Here is a 17,864-nt window from a genome sequence, read left to right as displayed (position 1 = left end):
GCAACTGAAACGATTCTGTATTACTCTTACAAACGGATGCATTATATATATATATATATATATATATATATATATATATATATACATACATACATATCACTTTGTATGTTTATTACTGATACGGCTCTCCGGCGCGAAGGACGTTCGGTACGCGTCAAGAGACATTATAGATGTCACTTGAAGAGATACACTCGACAGCGTCAGCAGGCGGGTCGTCACTCTTTCGCCGCTCCGTTCCGAGAGAATAAACCCGCCTGTGGTGTTGTCACTTTCGCCTGGCCCGGAAACTGCTTTCAACCGTATCGACGCGTTGTGGCATACCTGCAGACGTATGGCCACGAACGGTTTTCTGGTCCCCGAAGCACGGCAAGATACGTGGATGTACATCTGCATTTACACGTCGTGTGTGTTAATTTTTTGCACGTTGTATTAATTCAGACAGATCCTGCGGAGTGTGCAGATCTGTCAGGCTAGTTGTCACAGGTCGGCGGCCTTTTCTCCACGCCGACTGACTGTCCCCTTCTCACATCACCTCCGATCTACAGGGTGTTTCTGTATTTGCGAGAGCCGAGACATCTGCACGATTCGTTCCCTTCAACACTCAGTAGTACGAGCATCTATCCGCATATCGAGACAGGCAGGAAAGAGAGACACAGATGCTTACAAGCATAGATTTGTTGGAGACACCTGAAGCTGTACCTTCCCCCAATCGATGCACAGCTGTAGGCTTTTCTACACAGGTGCGCGGATCTCCACTTTTACGTCAAAGATACAGGCGTGTATCTCTCCGGCGCGGCGCCTCTCAATGAGACGCTTCGGACGACGCTTCCCGTTTCGGCGGGGACCATCGGTAGCTGCTCCGCTTGTAACTGTAATACTTTTGAATCAAATCGTAGGACGCTTGTGGGCCCGAAGAGCCTGCCGGGTAGGGCAGAGGCTCGATGTGCTTCTCCTCGATTTCGTGGAGAAGGGGTGTGAAGATACGCCACGCCTCCCTCAGTTCGTCTGTCGACACAACCGACCAGAGGGAAGCAACGAGAGGCAGAGAAGACGAGGAGAAATGGGGGAAAAGGTGGAAAGATATAGATACACAGACAGATTCATGGATAAAGACAGATAGAGAAACAGATAGACAAATAGATACAAACAGACAGGCTGCTGGCAAGCCCTCTCACACTGTATATCTCGCGATCTACGGGGCAAACTGTGGGCGTGTAGCAAGCATTATGTGCAAGCATCTATTTACTCACCCAACCATGCATATATATATATAAATGGAGATGCGAGAAAACAGGTGTGCTGTGCATATTAGACGCGCGTCGTCCCATTTTCCGTAAACTCACCGGTTCTCACGAAATTCTGTTTGTCCCCACGAATTACGTCGAGGAGGAGTCGCTCGTAGGCGTCGGGGAGACGGTCCACGTCAAACCGATCCATCACTGAGAGAAGAAAAAGGAAACCACAAGGGAGGAGGACGGGACAAAATGGGGAAAGAAGAAAAAGACAAAAACCACGGGGAATCCACGGGTACGACAGGCCCCGCGAACAGCGCCGACACTTTACGTCCAGAGAGCGGTGTGCATTCGACTTGAACCAGTGAGAAAAATCAAAGATGCTGCCGCCAAGAAAAACACTCTTGACGAAGGACGCAAGTCCAGGACAGAAAACGTGGAAAGAAGGCGGAGACCCTCCGTCAACCCCATGCACAAACCCAATGAGTGCAAGTTGTCATCTCTAAAACATGCTCCAGTTCTCTCTATCGAGTTGTCTCCCTAAATCTGCCGATATCTAGAGACCTGTCTATATATAGACATAGATAGAGACATGTATATATATATATATATATATATGTATATGTCGACGCGAAGAGAGTCGTGCATCCGGGATCGTGCCTCATTCTGTGTGTACAGAGAGACGGAGACACAGACACGGATTCAGAAGGACAACTTGAAAGTATACTTTTTTCCAACGCGGAGCACGTCTCACCACTCAGGTCGAGCTCTGTGGGCTGTAGGCCGCTGCTGAGCAACCCAGGCTTCTTCGTGTGGATCTTCAGGTACACCGCTTCATGAGGCTGAACCTGGAACGAAACAGGAACAAAGTATGTTTCCCTTTTTCCTCGCGAGACGTGAGGCGAAATCAACACAACCCAGTCGCTTGGAGCCCCCCGAAAAAACGTCTCCTTTGCTGCCGTGAAAAGGGCCGATTTTTGAAAGCCACTGTTTCTGCTAGTCTTTCGAACAACCTCACTCCTCCAACGCCCTCACCACTGCATAAAAAGGACCGACCACCTCAGTGTCATCTTCCACAGTCATACACGCATATATATATATATATAGAGAGAGAGAGAGATAGATATGCATACAAGTATGTACATCAACATGTATGTGTATGTATGTATATCTGTTTGTGGTTGTGCAGGTACGCTTGCAGTTGAGGCAGTCTAGATCAGACCTGTTATCTCTTCATAAATCTGGCCTAGGACCGAAAGCCGTGCTCAGTTTCCGTTGATTTTTTCACACCATTCGTACCAGAATGACAAGCTCATTTGGCGTGAGATTCGGTTCGCCGAAAAAGGACGCGCCGGCAGGCGCCTCGCGCAGCTGCACGCGCACCTCCGTCGTCTTGCTCTCCAACGCCTTTCCGGCCTGAAAACGACGCATCCAGACCCGGACGCCTCAATCACCTTTTGTTTCCTAATATAAGCCGAAAAGAGAGCGCACACAGGCGTGTTTTTATTCTTCACTCATTTCGTACCTTGAAGATGAACGGGACTCCACTCCAGCGTTCGTTGTTGATCCACAAGACACATGTGCAGAAGGTGGGCGTTTTTGAATCCTTCGGCACCGTCTCGTCCTGCGTAAAAAAACCAGAGAAAATGGAGGACGGAGAAATGGGGAAGTGGGAAAAGGGGGAGGAAGAAGGGTAAAATAGACGGAGCGGTGAAGCAGTGGCTCGGCAAAGTATCAATTTAGAACAAAGCGGCCCCAGGGTTCCGCAAGAACGCGAACCATGCAGGACACGAAAAAACAGAAAAGAAGACGCGTCCAATAAAGACGCAGGGACGAAAACAAAACGGAAGACAAACAGCTCAGTTGTCTTCCAACTCAAAGTCGTCACCCCATCCATTCGCGGCTTCTGATTCCGTCGCTGGCCCCTTATCATTTTCTTTTTCCTTTTCTCTTCCCTGTTCTCGAGTCTCTCCCTTCTTTTCTTCGTCAGGGACTTACGTCTGTGTAGCCCAGCATCTTTCCGTCCTCAGATTTGGTGAATTGCCCCAGAACCGTCTCGCTAATTTCTGAGAAGAACAGCGAGACCGAGAAACATGGGTTCTCAAATCCCCCCAGACTTGCCGCCCTTTCCCCGCAGAGCATTTCATATATCACATATATATATAATATGTATATATTACTTTGTTGAGGTGGGTCTATATCTGCACGGATGGACTTGAGAATACGACCTTATATTAGGCGTGTGTGTATTTGGGACGCTGGGTTTACATATACATACATACATACATACATACATACATACATACATACATACATACATACATACATACATACAAGTGTTCAACACCTGTACACGAGTTTATGAGCGAAGCAGGAGAAACACAAACGTGACTACATACGTAGTTCGCTCCGTTGCTGTTTGGCGGGGGTCTGACTTCATAGATGTTTGGCCAGATTCCTCTGTCGACCCGCCTTTTCTCTCGTCGATTCGCGACTTACTGACAGGCGGCATTTGCTTGAGAACCTTCACCTTCTCGTCGCGAATGTCGTCGTCCTTGAGGGATGCGGGCCTCTCCATCGCCACTAGGGTGAGGAGCTGAACCATGTGGTTCTGCATCACGTCTCGGATGATGCCTGAGACAGAGAGAGAGAGAGAGAGAGAGGAAGCGAAAACGTTTTCGCGCGCCATTGCCTGACTCGAAGAAGGCCCGAGAGTGGCGAACCGAACCGCCCCACGCCGCCCCTGAGGCGGTTCCTCTCCTCTCAACTGCATAGAAACACAGAGGCTGAGAGTGTGTCTCCTTTCGCGAGTCACGTTCACATTCCTACCGTAGTTGTCGAAGTAGCCTCCGCGCCCCCACGTCCCGCCGTCCTCTTTGAATGTGATACGCACACTGTGGACGTAGTCTCGGTGGAAAAGCTGCAAAAGCGAAAAAAGTGGAGCAAAACGCGTCAGACGAGACCCGTCCCGCGAGACAGAAGAGAACGACGCGAAAGAAGAGCAACAGGACGAACAGGCAGAACAATATCTAGAGACAAAAGCCCAAGGAAACGAACACGAGGATGCTCAAGAAACAGCGTGCGACGAAGCACAGGAAGACGACCAACAGGAAGACCAAGAAGAAGAGCAAGAGGGAGACCAAGAGAAGAAGAGATCAAGGAAACGAACAAGAGGAAGGTCAATAGGAAGACACAAGTGGAAGAACAAGAACATGAAGTGGGGTTTTCTTACAGGCATGAACGCCACATTGGCGAAGCGCAACGCGGTGAGGCTCAAACTCATCTCCTTTCCGAGGTAGTGATCGATTCGGAAGATCTGCAACAGCAAAGAGCTGCTCCCAAAGGAACGCAGTGTCGCGAAGCCGTCCACACGCGCACTGTCTGTGCATGCACCAGTACGGGTCCGAGGTTTGCATGCGTGCGCAGAAATGCGACAAAAGCAACGGTTGTGTCAAACGGCGTTGTCACGAACCCCATGGGTACGTAGTGCTGCTTGAGAAGCTGTATCTCTCCTCTTCTCTGAATGTGAACGCAGCAGGCATCTCCCTGAAACGAGGAAACACCCGTGTCCGTTTGCGGGCTGCCTGGCAGCCCTTCTCTCCCTCTCGCTCTGTCTACCAGGAAAGGGAAACGCCGGCAGAGAAGAGGTTCGTTGCCGCATAATCGCCCGACGGCCTACCTCCCTTTCTTTGAGAAGCGCCATGAGGCTCGCCGAGAGTTTGTCGGAGCTCTTGAGATCGCGCCCGAACGGCTTCTCCACCACCACGCGGTTCCAGCCTGCGGCGTCGCAGAAGGAAATTGCACAGCAAAACGCGTTTGGAAGGCGCGCAAAAAAGAGGCAGACGCGCGGCGTGAGACACAAGAGAAGCACAGAGGAACTCTTGCCGCGCGCGCTTCCAGGCCTGCCTCATCCTTGCGGCGTTCCGCGATGCCACACGTCCTTTCGCCTGCGCGTCCGAGAGCAAACGGGAAGATCGTCCCTTCTTGAGTAGGGACACAGAACGGCCGCCCGCTTCTCTTTTCGCTCTCGCTTTCCTCCCTCTCTCGCTGTCTTTCTCCCCTGTCCCAAACGTCCCCGTCTCGCATTCTCTTTTCTTTTTCTTCGCGCCTGTCCTCGCCGTCTTCTCACCCTTTTCGTTCCAGCAGGCTTGTCGATAGCTCTTGACGCTCGGGAGGAAGACCTCGGGCGGCAACGCGAGGTAGAGAACGCGGCCAACTTGCTGAGCGTCGCCTTCCGCTTCCTGAAGGTGTTTTCCCAAGTTGTCGAAGTCCGAGGGGCGATCGTACATTCCTGCTCTGTGCAGAAGAAACGGAAACGCGTGGTGGGGACACGCAGAGATGGCGACAGACAGCGAAAAACAAACGTAGAAAAAACGAGGAAAAGAAGACGACGAAACTGACAGCCACCGCGCTCGTCTCTCCTGTTTGGGCCCGACCGCACGTTGACTCGGCCACGCGAAAGGCGGAAGACACCCGCTCCTCGACAGGCGTACAGAGAAGGGGTGAGACGGGCACTCTTTTTGCAGGCGGTCTTATCTCGGGATTCCCCGAATCCAGGTGTAAATGTACACACGAGCGCCTCGTCAGGAGATACCAGAAACATTCAGAGAAAACAGCCACCAAACGAAAGACGAGACGCACGTCAACGGACATACATGAAACGCGTATTTACCGAAAAAAACAGATAGACACTCAAACACATATCTATAGATATACAAGCAGAAACCAGATTAATAAGATACAAACACAGATAGATACGTGGACGTTAGCATATATGAAAATATGCACACACACACACAGCTGCATATATGTGAATATGTATACCGAGAGAGAAATGGTTAGATCCTGGTCTTAAGTTGCGCCGGAAACGGGATTCCTCACGGCGCGCAAGACCGGTTTTTGTACGGTTCTTACAAGTAGCTGCAGTGACTCTTGAATTTCGAGAGCAAATCGCCAGACGAGGACCGTCGACAAAAGAAGGAACTCAGCGACCTGCAGGGAGAAGAAAACACAAGGAAGGAAAGCCGAAAAGCAAAGTGGGAGAAAAACGCGCCGTTAAATCCGAAAGAAAACGAAACAAACCCAGCACGCGGGGAAAAACACCAAATTCTTGGGTCTAAACCGGCGAGGCGCCTGTGAAGTGCTACACCACAAATCTCAAACTGTTTCGACACCTGCGGAAGTGCATACAGTGTGCGGCCGGCCCTGTCGCTGGGGAAGATGGACGCATGCGCGGGGAAATCTCCGAGGAGAGCTTCACAAAGAAGTTCTCTGTTTCCCTTTCCCGCTTCGACAAGCACGTCCCTTCCCCCTGCCGTTTTTTTCTCTCTCTCTGCTCTCTTTTTTCGTCTCGTTCTTCTGGTCTTCTCGATCATCCGCCGCTCGCCCATGTTCTTCCGCCTCTTCCCCATCCTCCCTATTCTCTCTCGTGCGTTTGTCTTCTCTCTGCGTTCCTCTCCGCGTCTTACTTCAGTTTCTGCGAGATCTTCTCCCAGAACTGGTCAAAGGACAGCTTCGAGCGCGCGTAGCCCTGCGGACCCACAAGGAAACGCGGCGCAGATTTGTGGCGCAGAGAGACAGGCTGGCCGAAAGCGCGCTAGCGGCAGAAGAAAGTTTTTGTAGCAAAAAGCAGAGAAAAAACAGAAAGACTCGATGGACACCGGGCGCGCCCGCGGCTTCGGAGTCGCCGCTTCCCGCGCCGCGGGTGAGGAGAAGAAGAGACTGAGCCCGAGAACGGCACAGGTCAAAGCGAGATCCCCTACACGGGAGAATCTATCTCTCAACCGTCCATCGACATGCGCGAATATCAGAGACACGGCTGGGAACCGAGCCTGCCGCCAATCGAGGAAGTGAGAAAATGAAATCGGAAGGAAGAGCTATCTCGTGTGTTTCTCCTTACCACAATGTGGAAGTTGGGAGGGAGGAGGCCTTCGCAGAAAAGGCTGAAGAGCGCAGGACTGCGACGGCGCACACGGAGAAAAGGCGGGCAAAGAATACGGGTTTCTCCTTTTCCTTTCTTCCTTTGGTGGGCACGCGAAAACACGGAGACTCAGAGGGACACCCAGAGCTGCTCTATCTCCATTCCCCTCATGTGCGCAGGGGTTTCCTTCCTTCTCTCGCCTCCACTTCTTGAGCGAACCCCGCAGACTTCCTGTTTTCCTGGTGCTGAGACCCAGCTTTCGAGCAGGACACGGGAACCGCGCTTCCGCCCTAGCCCTAACGGCAGAGTCTCTTTTTCACCGACTATCGCGAAGGGATTCTCCTTTTTCTTCAGAACGCACTAGGTCTTCTTGTGCGCCAAGTCGCCGCTAGCTCCGAGAACGACAACCGAGAGAAAGGTTCGGTCCGCGCGGAGTTGCTGCTGCAAGTGCTCCTCGTGGACGTCAAGCGGCGGAGTCGCAACAACCTTCACGTTTCCAGACTGGATGACGGCCAGAGCCGGCAAATCCGTCACAGCCTAGAAGACTCAAGAGAGAGAAACGAAAAGCGGAGAAAGTGAGGGAAGCGGACGGGACGGAGAGAAAACACGGGAAGTACTCGAGAGAGAGGAACCGGAGGCGGAAGAGAGAAGAGAGAGAGAATCAAGCAGAGGAACAGGCGGAAGTCTGCAGCCCTCACGAGCGCAAAGCAGGCAGAGAGAAGGGGCCAGAAAAGCGATCTGTAACCGACCTTTGGGTGCGAATCGTCTTGCATCTCGCGCCAGAGACGAATTTTGTCGTCGCCTTTGAGAAAGAAAACTTTCTGGTGTGCTCCACAGAGCAACTGCAGGGAGACCGTGATGCGGTCAAACCCTGCAAATCTGAAACATCGCAAAGAATCTCCCAAAACACCACCCCTTCAAGAGACAGAGAGGACGCCTGTCGCCAGACGGATGCGAGAGAGACACAGCGCCAAAACGGCCAAACAAAACGACAAGAAGGGAAAAACAAAGAAGGAAAAAAAAGACAAGAAGTTGAAGGAGTGGTATGCGAAGACTGCACACAAGTTTCACACTCTGGTGTTCAGCTAATGAGAGTGACACAACGCACATCGAAGCAAGAGCGCATCAGTAGCAATATGGATCACACAGAGTTGCGGTACACACCGACTCACATGCACATCGCTGCATGGAGTCAAAGAGACATCTGCAAATTTATACATAGAGACATGCATAATGGAAGGTTTCGACAGGCGGACGTCGATAGATATACACACACACACACATTGAGACATCTCGAGACAGAGAGAGTTCCATATGGACATATAGATCGATGACGATAGGCAGATACAGGTAGCGTAGATAGGTAGTTAGAAATAGAGAACGACACAGAGATATAACGAGACGTACTCCGTGAAGGATATGCATATCTATAAATATATAGATAGACATGAGGAGAGATAGAGAAGCGGAGATAAAGATTCATACAGATATATATATATATATATATATATATATATAGATTTAGATTGGTAGGCGGATAGACACAGACAGATATAGATAGATCTAGATAGATAATCTCACTGGTTGGTTGTTGTGTGAAGGACAATGGCATTTGGATCCATCTGCGCCTTGAGACTGTCCTCCGAGAGGGGCGGGAAAATCGAAGCAATGTGTCCATCGGGTCCCAGCCCAAGAGTTACGAAGTCGATTTGTTGCGTCGCCGCGAGGAGGTCGAGTAGGGCCTGCAAAAGAAGAGACAGAGAGCAGCCAAAGCTCTACGCCAGGAAAACTTTTTACGAATGAGAATGACAAGCAAGACGCAGTGTATATGAGCAAGGTCACGCCCGGAAGAAACGCTCAGGACAGTCAAGCTCCCAGTTTCGCACGCGAGCCGAAAGAAACGCGAGAAAACCCCTCCCTTTTCTCACCCTCCCTTTTCTCTCTATCATAAAGAGCCCTGAAAAAACGCGAGCGGATCTCTACACGGGTTCGCCTCGCATGCCTCTCGATTTTTCTGGCTCTTACTGATCGATACTTCACAATGCACTCCTCGAGGGGGAGCGTTGTGTCGGGCACAATCAAGTTCTCCTCCGGCACGGGGAGAACGTCGTCGGGGCACTCGCCGCCCGCCTGGTTGCACGCAACGCCCGGGGGCTGGCCAAGGAGATGTTGGCGGATTTTCAGCTGGTTCGAGTCCGGGTGCGTCGGCGGCACGTAGCGCTCGTCGACGAGGAAAAAGTAGACGCGCTTCCAGTCGATTTCGCCGAACTCTCGACGCCTCTCGTCCTTTCCCATCGCGTCTTGGAGCCCAGGAACAGCTGTCGCCAGGTGCGCCGCTGCACGGTCCGGCGCCGGCTCGGCCGCCGCCAGAGCCAAGTGGCGAACCGCCGAGTAAATCGGGAGAGGCGTCGACCCACCTGCGCGAAACAGATCACGCAACTCGACAAATCCCACAGGCATGTAACACGATGGTACGTTCGAGGTGCTTGGTATATGTATATATATAAGGCTGTATGCATGTAATATGCACATATCTATACACGGTATTATTTGTGAACACGAGGGATGCATAGGTGTGCAGCACATATGCATATGCATACGTTCATTTCTGCCAAAATATACGTGCACGCATGAGTTTGTAGAAGAACAGAAGCGTGGATTTCCCGTGCGAACCGTAGACAGGAAAGAGGGCGAAGAGATCGATAGGGCAAGGCTGCCGCAGCAAGCGGAGTTAGGCGCTGTGGGAACGTGTGCGGAAACTATGGAGTCTGGAGATGCACTCGTTTCGTTTCTCGAAAACGAATCGGAAAAATGGGGATTTCCCGGTGCGCCTGGCGAGTCTCCGTTGTCCCCCACGCAAAGGTTGTGGAGAAGAGAAAACGCACCGGATAAGCCTACGACAACTTTCGTGTAGGCGCTTTCTGAGAGCTTGCGCTGGATCGAGCTAATGAGGAGATACGCGCCGTGGGTAACGAAGGCCTCTTCGTTTCGGCAGGAAATTTCTTTCGGTCTCTCTACATCGAAGATTCCCCGCGTGGAGATCGAAGAGACAGGTGCCCGAGGCGGGATCGAACCAACGGAGAAAGTGGGGAAAACGCCGCCGGCGCTCTGCGTGCTGCGCCCCGAGCTGCTTCCCGAGGGGCTAGCCTCGTCCTTGGCGTCTCGGAACGGAAAGGCAGGCAGAAGGAGAGAGAGAGAGGAAAAGGAGGAGCGGATCTAACCCGAGAAAAGACAGAAGAAGAGCTAGAGAGAGCAGAGACACAGAGGAAAAACAAGCAACAGCGGAAGCGACGAAGAAGCGCAACAAGGAAAGGACCGACCGTGTCCGATTCGAGAGGCAAAAAAGAGAGGAGAGACAGGAGAGAGAGAGGAGAGAGAGAAGAGAGAGGAGAGACAGGTTTCGGAGGATAAGAAGTACAGTTGAAAGGAGACAGCAAATTTGGGGGAAAAGTGAGAGACGAGCGGAGACGGGAAACATTACAGAGTGCGGGTCCAAGGGAACAGGGTAGAAGGAAAAAGGAGAAAGAAATGAGGCAAAAGAAGCAACGGGAGACGTCAGATCGGAGGAGAAAAGCCAAGAGGGAGAAAAAAGATGAAATCAAGCACGGCAGGACGGTCAAGGCAAGAGGACAGGAGGAAAGAGGACGGAGGGGGGGGGGGGTGGAAGCACAAAAGGAAAAGGAAGGAAAAAGAAGAAACAGAAGACAAAAAGAGTCAAAGCGGATAATGACGAAACCTGACCGAAGGAACGACGCACGGCTATGCAGAATCAAGCATGAAATGGGAAACCCTAAGCTCCCAAGGAGTTAAAAAGAGGACGAAAGCACGGGAGAGAGAACAAGAGGGGGAGTTCAGCAGCGTGGGGGGGAGAAGGCAAAGGACGGAGAACCACAGAGAAGAAGGGAAAAGGCACGGAAAGTCTGACGATTACGCAGAGACTGCCTGAAGAAGGGACGGCGTCACGACAGGGACAAGCAGAAAGAGCAGGCAGAGAAGAGAGAGAAGGAAAAAGGAAAGGGACAGAGGAACAGTGCTGGGAGAAGTACAACATAAAGGAAGCGACGAACTACGCCACATCTGCGACACCCTGGGAAAAAACTCTGAAAAGTTCGCAACACTCACTCTTCATCTTGTCGAAAAATCGTTCTTCCTGTTGTACGATCTTGAGCGCTCAGGTCATCTCTGAACAAAAGTAAGACGTTCTCGCAAATTTTTCTTCCTGGAATACTAAGCGTACAGGAAGGACAGCAACCAATTTGCACGTGTGCAGTATAACAGGGAACACACAGAACACGTTTGTGCCAAAAAGATCGACACAACAACGCACGGATGGCACAGTCGACAGCAATACACCAGCATGTGTAAGCATCTACATACAGAAATGTATATATATATATATTGTGCATATATGTATATATATAGAGAGAGAAACGTGGGAGAGGAACGTTCATACATACAGAGACACATAAAAATGTTCCTGGAGGACATGTGAATTTCGATGTGCTGGGGGGGTGTGCGAAGAAAAAGAATCTTCATGGATGTCGTCGATTTCTCTCGCTGTGTCGATTTGTCCGAAACGCCGGCGGCACCCTCGAAGGTACAGTCCGTGTCTATGCGCACGGGATGCGTAAGGAATCAAATCCCTTTTTTGTGTCGTACACAGGAAGACGCTGTCAACCACAGCCTTCGCACATTCGCGTGGAACATGCAAGTGTGTGCCGAGACGGGCTGAACAGCGCGCCTTTTTGTCAGGGAAATGGGAAACCGGGACGGAGATGAAGAGTGAAACGGAAAGAAAAGCACAGACAAAGCATGTAGTGAAAATTGTATAGTCAAACAGAAACACAATCCCTCTGTTTTGTGCGTTCTGTAGGATGATTTACCCCAGAGTAATCACCGGGCATCGGAGAGTCGCCTGCTGTCCAGCTGTTTACTCGAAGTTACAACGGCAGGCGCAACGTGAAGAATGACGCAGAAAGACGCCGTTTTCCTGACAGCGACACGCAAGAGAGAAGCGTTTTGAAGCGCCTGACGAAAAAAGGAAATGGTGTGCGCCGAATGGACTACCAAAAGAAACGTTCGGCCACTGACTTTGGCTGCAAATCCCGCGGCGCTCACTTGCATTTAGTTGGGCACATACTAGACGGGGAAAGGGTGTCTTCGCACAACCGGGAAGTTTGAAAACAGCAGATACGCACAGGATGGACAAAAAGTCAGGTTTTTTCTTACCTTGCGTGTTCTCGCCGGTGTTCGCTTAAAACGGGAAGGTGTTGCAAATTGGCGATTCAAAAATGTGCCAGGACCCAAGGAGGCAGAAAGCACAAAGGCACCGTGCCGGGACGGCGTCTCTTTGAGAGAGTTGCGCCTGAACGGCTCGTGAGTCCCGTTGCAGCCCGCTTTCCCGGGCAACAGAGCGAGGGGAAGTGACGCGTTGCTTACGAGCTCGCGGCTTTCGAAAAGAAGTGCAAAAGTTGTGGCAACGCATATGAAGTCTATATGTGGATGTTCCCGTTTTACCCTCCTTGCGGCGCCTCCCCGTCCTCGCTTCTCTGCCGCGAGAGAGCCCGTCACGGCTGATGCAGGTAGTAGGGCAGAGGCCATACCCACGACCACGCAGATGCTGATTATTCATACGTTTTATGGACGCCTACGTGTGACGTGAATAAGATCCAACCCGTTCGTTACACGCTTACATGCCTTGGCCGCTTGTGACCCAGACGCGGACTGTAGGCAAATGCCCCCAAAAACTTCCATCTCACAGTTTTGCGAGATTTGAGGCACAAGCATGAATAGAGAGGCCTTCATGCACACGTGTATACACACTCACATACGCAGCCGGGAGCAGATGGAATTAGGCAGGCGATGAAGTACATTTTCCTGGTGCTTTCGCCTTCTGCAGCGAATTTCTAAGGCTGCGTGTAACACACTATAGTGGACGCTTGCGCGGGTACCGTCCAAGCCCGCGTGTAACACGGACGCATGTTCGCATCCTCAACTATCTTACGCACACCCCTTCTTTTCATAGAATGAAGGTCTGAGGCATGTGTAAGGATGCAAGAATTTCGCTCGGAAGGAACACGCTGACGCTGAAAGCTGTGGCGCTGTAAAGCGAAGCTGTGATTTTTTCCGTGCACCTTCCACTTTATGTTTTGTGCCGGCGGAGCAGTGCCTTTCTTGGATGCCTAGCCACGAACTGGTCGTGAAGCTTTTCACGATCTACCGATCACTAAGTGCCGTAAGCCGGGAACCCGGAACTTTACTCTGAACGCCAAGACAGGTGTTGGTGTGCACATAGGGGAAGGCGTTGCCTCACAACACAAAAGTAATGCAGTGTCAGAATCAACCATTGTCTATGAAAGGTGAAAGGTGGTGCAGCATTCCATCATTGCATGGCTAATTTGCGATAACGAAGAAGAGATGCGCGCAGCGCCGCACAAAATCCAAAGTCCTGAATTCAGTTTGCTTGTACACGCCATGAACTTTGCCTTCAGACGCCCCAAATGATCCGCTGGAGAGTTGTCAGGCCGTCCTCTCCGAGGCAAGAGTGTTAATGACGGATCAGAAATCAACGCGTGAGTGGCGCTGGGGTCCGGTACGGCGACTATGCTTTGCGACTCAAAGCCTTATTCGAAGGCTAGCTCATTTCTTGTGTTTCTTCTTCTTTTCGGGCTCGTCCGTGGGCGGCTGCTCTTCCTCCTCGCCCTCTTCTTCGGTTTCGAAGCTCAGAGCCAGCTCCGACGGAGCGATCTCCAAACCCTCTTGACACACTGCAACAAGCACGCGAACACCAAGCATACACACACACACACACTCATGCACGTAACACTGTGAATGATATAAACGTTTTTGACCCTGTACGCACCTTCAATGGACGTTCCATCACACCTGACCAAGTAAGCGATGTGCAGGGATGCCCATCCAAACCCTCCGTTCGGAACAGCGCCTGACCACGTGCCGACTGTGGTGACAAGTCCGTGGCAGTTGTTTGTAGAGAGTTGAGGCATGAGCCACGTAACAGTGTGCGTTTCCCTTGATGCTCCCAGGCGTGCGCAGAAAAGTGATGCAATGAATTCCTAATGGATGGAAAACTTACAGACTTCGATGGGGCAAACGTTGACCGCTCTCCCTTCTTGGCCGGCGAACAAAATCTCGACCTGGAATTTTGTGATATACCGACCAGGTCGGCTGCAGACAATGAGTACGAAATCTCGGCGAACGTCCCTCAAATTGGACATTTCGACAACTGAAACCAAAGGTTTACGGCCGTTGTCCCTGTTCCCTTTGATAAATGCTTCAAACAAGTCGTTCCGGATGATCGAAGGGGACCCACTACGGTTGGCCAGATCCACAATGACAGTTCCCAAAGGGGAGTAAGCCGTTGCAACTGGCGTCAGGCAATGGATTTGAGCCGCCCAATTGGCATTCATTACATTCATGCCGAACTGCAGGGGATTTTGCACTCCTACCGTGCTGACCAACGGCTTTTTGTTGAAAGGGAAAAACTCAATGGCAGCAGCACCGGCTGCAAGCAGCCCCAGATCGAAAAGCGTGTCCAGGCCCTCTGGAGAGTTTATCTTTTCCGATGCTTGGAGGCTCCTTAACAGCCGACTGTTGCCGGACACTACATCAGGTAACGTAGTCTCTCCTAGGAGCTTCTCTAAGAGGGCGTCCACCTGCTTATCATCGAGCGCCTGAATCTGGTGCACGATGTAAGATTGGACTGTTTCCTCCAGTGCTTTGCCGGGTGTTGGAGCAGTGGCTAGCGTGGGCCTCGTCGTCTCATTTTGTGGCCCCTGTTGGTCCACGACATCACTTCCAAACAGAAGGCTCAACTGGGAATCCAGTTCGACCAACGGTTTCAAGGGCAGAGGTGCCGCCTGCACATGCTCCTTGGGCACACTTGGACTGTCAGCCGGAGTCGGATCTGCCTGGAGAACAGTGGAATGAACTTCTTTGTATTCCCGAGGTCGGAAAGCCGAGGTAGTCGCAACGTCAACAGCATGCTCTTTTGGCCGACTCGCTCGAGGCACAGGCTCTCCATCTTTCGGGCGAATTTTGTTCGAGTCCTGCCTCGAAGAGGTGCCCTCATCCTTGGTAGAGAAGTCTCCAGAGACGCTATTGTCTGTTCCCTCGTACACGGACCGAGCAACCATCACAGTTTGGCCGTTCTGATTCGTGTCGTGTTCAAACTGGATCAGCCCCCCATTAATAGAGGCCTGCGGTTGAGACGGCCGTTTTGCACTCGATTCCGCGTCACTTCCAACGAGTGAACCGTCCCTCGCGTTTGGACGATTCGCTGAGCGGAAGGCAAAAACTTCATTTAGGGACGGCGTGTTGTACAGCGTACCGACTGTGCTGGCTTCTGGAAGGTCGACAATCCTTTCTGGTCCGGGCGGTGCCCACGCTTTCATGTCTGTTGTAACAAAGTATCCCCCTGGCGTCACAATATTCGAAGGCTGTCGCAGCTCAGACGGCTCTGCACCAAACACACGACAGGAGATTGGAGTTCAGTCGTTTCACATTAACTCTTGATAGGACGGATGGCCATGGACCTGAAACGTCCTACCGTGCCTCCTTGCAAGCGACCTCACAGCACGCAACCCTGCACCTTACCGCAAAAGTTGGGATTGAACAATGTTTTGATTGGTGGCTTCATATCAGGTGCCAGCGCACTCCAGACGCCGTCAATCATACCGGCGGCCACCGCCGGGCTAGAAGAAAGGAAGCCTCCCGATCCACGGATAGGCTGCCCAAGGAGTTGCCCAAAGCCGAGACCATTACCACCGAGCAGTCCGGTTCCTTTCCCAAACAGAGACGTGGAATATCCGGTGCATGTGTGAAACGGAGGACAGTCTGCATTGCTACTGCATTTGATCAGATCGCAAGCCGCCCCGAGGCACAAGAACTCGGCCGAGAACATGGAAGCAGACTGACCAGAGACCGGCGTCTCCAGAGAAGAGCCCGCCAAAAAAAGGATTGCAGCCCACAAGAAGCTCGATGCATGTTTCAAACAAAGGGGAAAAGTGGACAGAGACGTCCTTCCCCGTGCAACGGCAACAGGAGCTGGCATCCTACACAAAGGGTCACGTTGCTGGGGCCGAATCGGTAACCCCGAACGGCCACTAGGGAAACTTCTACAAAAAGTCTCAGCAGTACGGGATCGGACGGACCAGTTGCCGTCAATTCTCTCGCTGGAATCCATGAAGTCGAAGAAACGGCCAAATGCACACAAGTTGGACACGGCGTGGTCGGCGGCGGGGCTAACAGGACACAAGTGGCCTTCAGTGCCGGATGTGCCAAATAAGAACAGAAAATCAAGGTTAGTCTTCGGGGTAAAATGTTTTCGCGATGGTGAGGTGTTGCCAAGAAAGCACGGAATCTTTGAGCAGAGGTAAAGCAAGTCGAAGGGAGGCTGGCCTGTAGCTAGTGCCGCCGGTGCACGTTGGTCCGTAGTTTTGATGGACAAAGTCTCCCCTACGAGAACATGGTGCATCGTTGTACACCGACGACAGTGGGTCAATAAACTCTGCATGCCTTTTGACTGATATACTGATTTCTACGAGGCGTCCACGTCGTTTACCAGTTTGTCTAGGTTTAGATTACTCGCGTAAGACGATCTACAGTTCATGTGCTGAAGCATATACTACTACGCCGGCCGTGTCCTTCACACAGACATTGACTGTGGGCGATTGAACCGTGAGCTGCTAGAGATCCTGTCTTGCACGACGCGGATTTTCTGGATCATCACGAAGGCAAAACATAAAAACGCACATGTTGAGGATATGCAATCGTGTCGACTGGAAAAGTGTGTGCGCGGGATAGTCTGCTCTGTTTCACTTCCCAATGCCCAAGGATATTAAACGAGAAGCGCCGAACAGGGAGGAAGAGCAAGAAAGCGAGTGTGAAAAAGTGGAAACAACAGTGTCACTGAAAGGTACGCAGTGAGCTACCTAGATACAAGGAACTTGACAAGCATTACTAGATTTATATAAACAAGGTCCTGCTCAACCCTGTATACGTGTTTCATATTATAGGCACTTCAAGGGAAAAAATGAGATAGTGAGAAAGGGAAACATGCAGCAAGGAGGCTGTGATACTGAGGTGGAGCGTAGGAAAGACTCTAGCTCCGGCAAATGTGTGAACCACGTACCGCAGTCGTGCTCAAACGAGAAATTCTATCCAGATTCTATTTCTTCACCTAAAAAGTCTCGACATCCGCAAAGGCGCTCAAAGTGCTTTTGCAGATGGAAACGGGACGGCGAAAGACAAACGGATCTGGGGTCAAGTGTGACCGCCTGGATTTAGTCTTATTTTCATATTTGTTGCCATAAAATGAATTTCACAAAGCAAAATTCGCGTTGAAGCTTCTCAACCACACAGAATAGAAAGCACACTTCAGGCAGCAGCGCCATTTCTCTCACATACCTTAAATGAAAATGGATAAAATGGATCCCTCACGGCAAGAAATCTTGAGCATTTTTCTTCGCCTCAAAGTCCTCTTCTGCCTTTCTCCCTCTCTCACATTTCTCTCTTTCCCTGGCCTGGTGAAGAGACGCGAACCGTTGCCACTTCACTCCACGGGCTCGCCTCTCTGCTCTCCGGAAGCCTCTTTTGCTAAATTGCATGCGTGTTTCTTTACACGGCATCCCTCAGAGCGGCCGACGCAAGTCCAAACGTAGACATGCATAGTCTGCCTGTGTTTGAGCAGGCAC

The 17,864-nt window shown here is 51.4% G+C and overlaps 2 protein-coding genes across 2 annotated transcripts; both read right to left on the bottom strand.

The window, feature by feature from the left end:
• Nucleotides 1-802: 802 nt before the first annotated feature.
• NCLIV_067180 (Glucose-6-phosphate 1-dehydrogenase, related) lies at nucleotides 803-9,447 on the bottom strand (the record flags this gene model as incomplete). The annotated part of the gene is made up of 18 exons (XM_003886269.1): nucleotides 803-1,005; nucleotides 1,344-1,439; nucleotides 1,987-2,080; nucleotides 2,532-2,648; nucleotides 2,758-2,856; nucleotides 3,231-3,298; nucleotides 3,732-3,866; nucleotides 4,062-4,152; nucleotides 4,465-4,548; nucleotides 4,912-5,009; nucleotides 5,362-5,528; nucleotides 6,147-6,224; nucleotides 6,701-6,762; nucleotides 7,132-7,189; nucleotides 7,514-7,689; nucleotides 7,902-8,031; nucleotides 8,734-8,894; nucleotides 9,178-9,447. 18 exons carry the CDS (start codon nucleotides 9,445-9,447, stop codon nucleotides 803-805), a joined length of 2,187 nt encoding a protein of 728 aa, XP_003886318.1.
• Nucleotides 9,448-13,791: 4,344 nt separating this feature from the next.
• Nucleotides 13,792-15,898, bottom strand: NCLIV_067170 (conserved hypothetical protein; the record flags this gene model as incomplete). Its single annotated transcript, XM_003886268.1, has 3 exons — nucleotides 13,792-13,919; nucleotides 14,246-15,628; nucleotides 15,766-15,898. Coding segments are annotated over 3 exons (1,644 nt in total), but the record flags the coding sequence as incomplete, so codon positions are not given.
• Nucleotides 15,899-17,864: the final 1,966 nt, after the last annotated feature.

The sequence above is a fragment of the Neospora caninum genome, chromosome XII, assembly GCF_000208865.1.
Source record: "Neospora caninum Liverpool complete genome, chromosome XII".
Lineage (NCBI taxonomy): Eukaryota > Apicomplexa > Conoidasida > Eucoccidiorida > Sarcocystidae > Neospora > Neospora caninum.
Note: the sequence above shows the minus strand (reverse complement) of the source record. Positions and strands in the feature narration are given on the sequence as shown.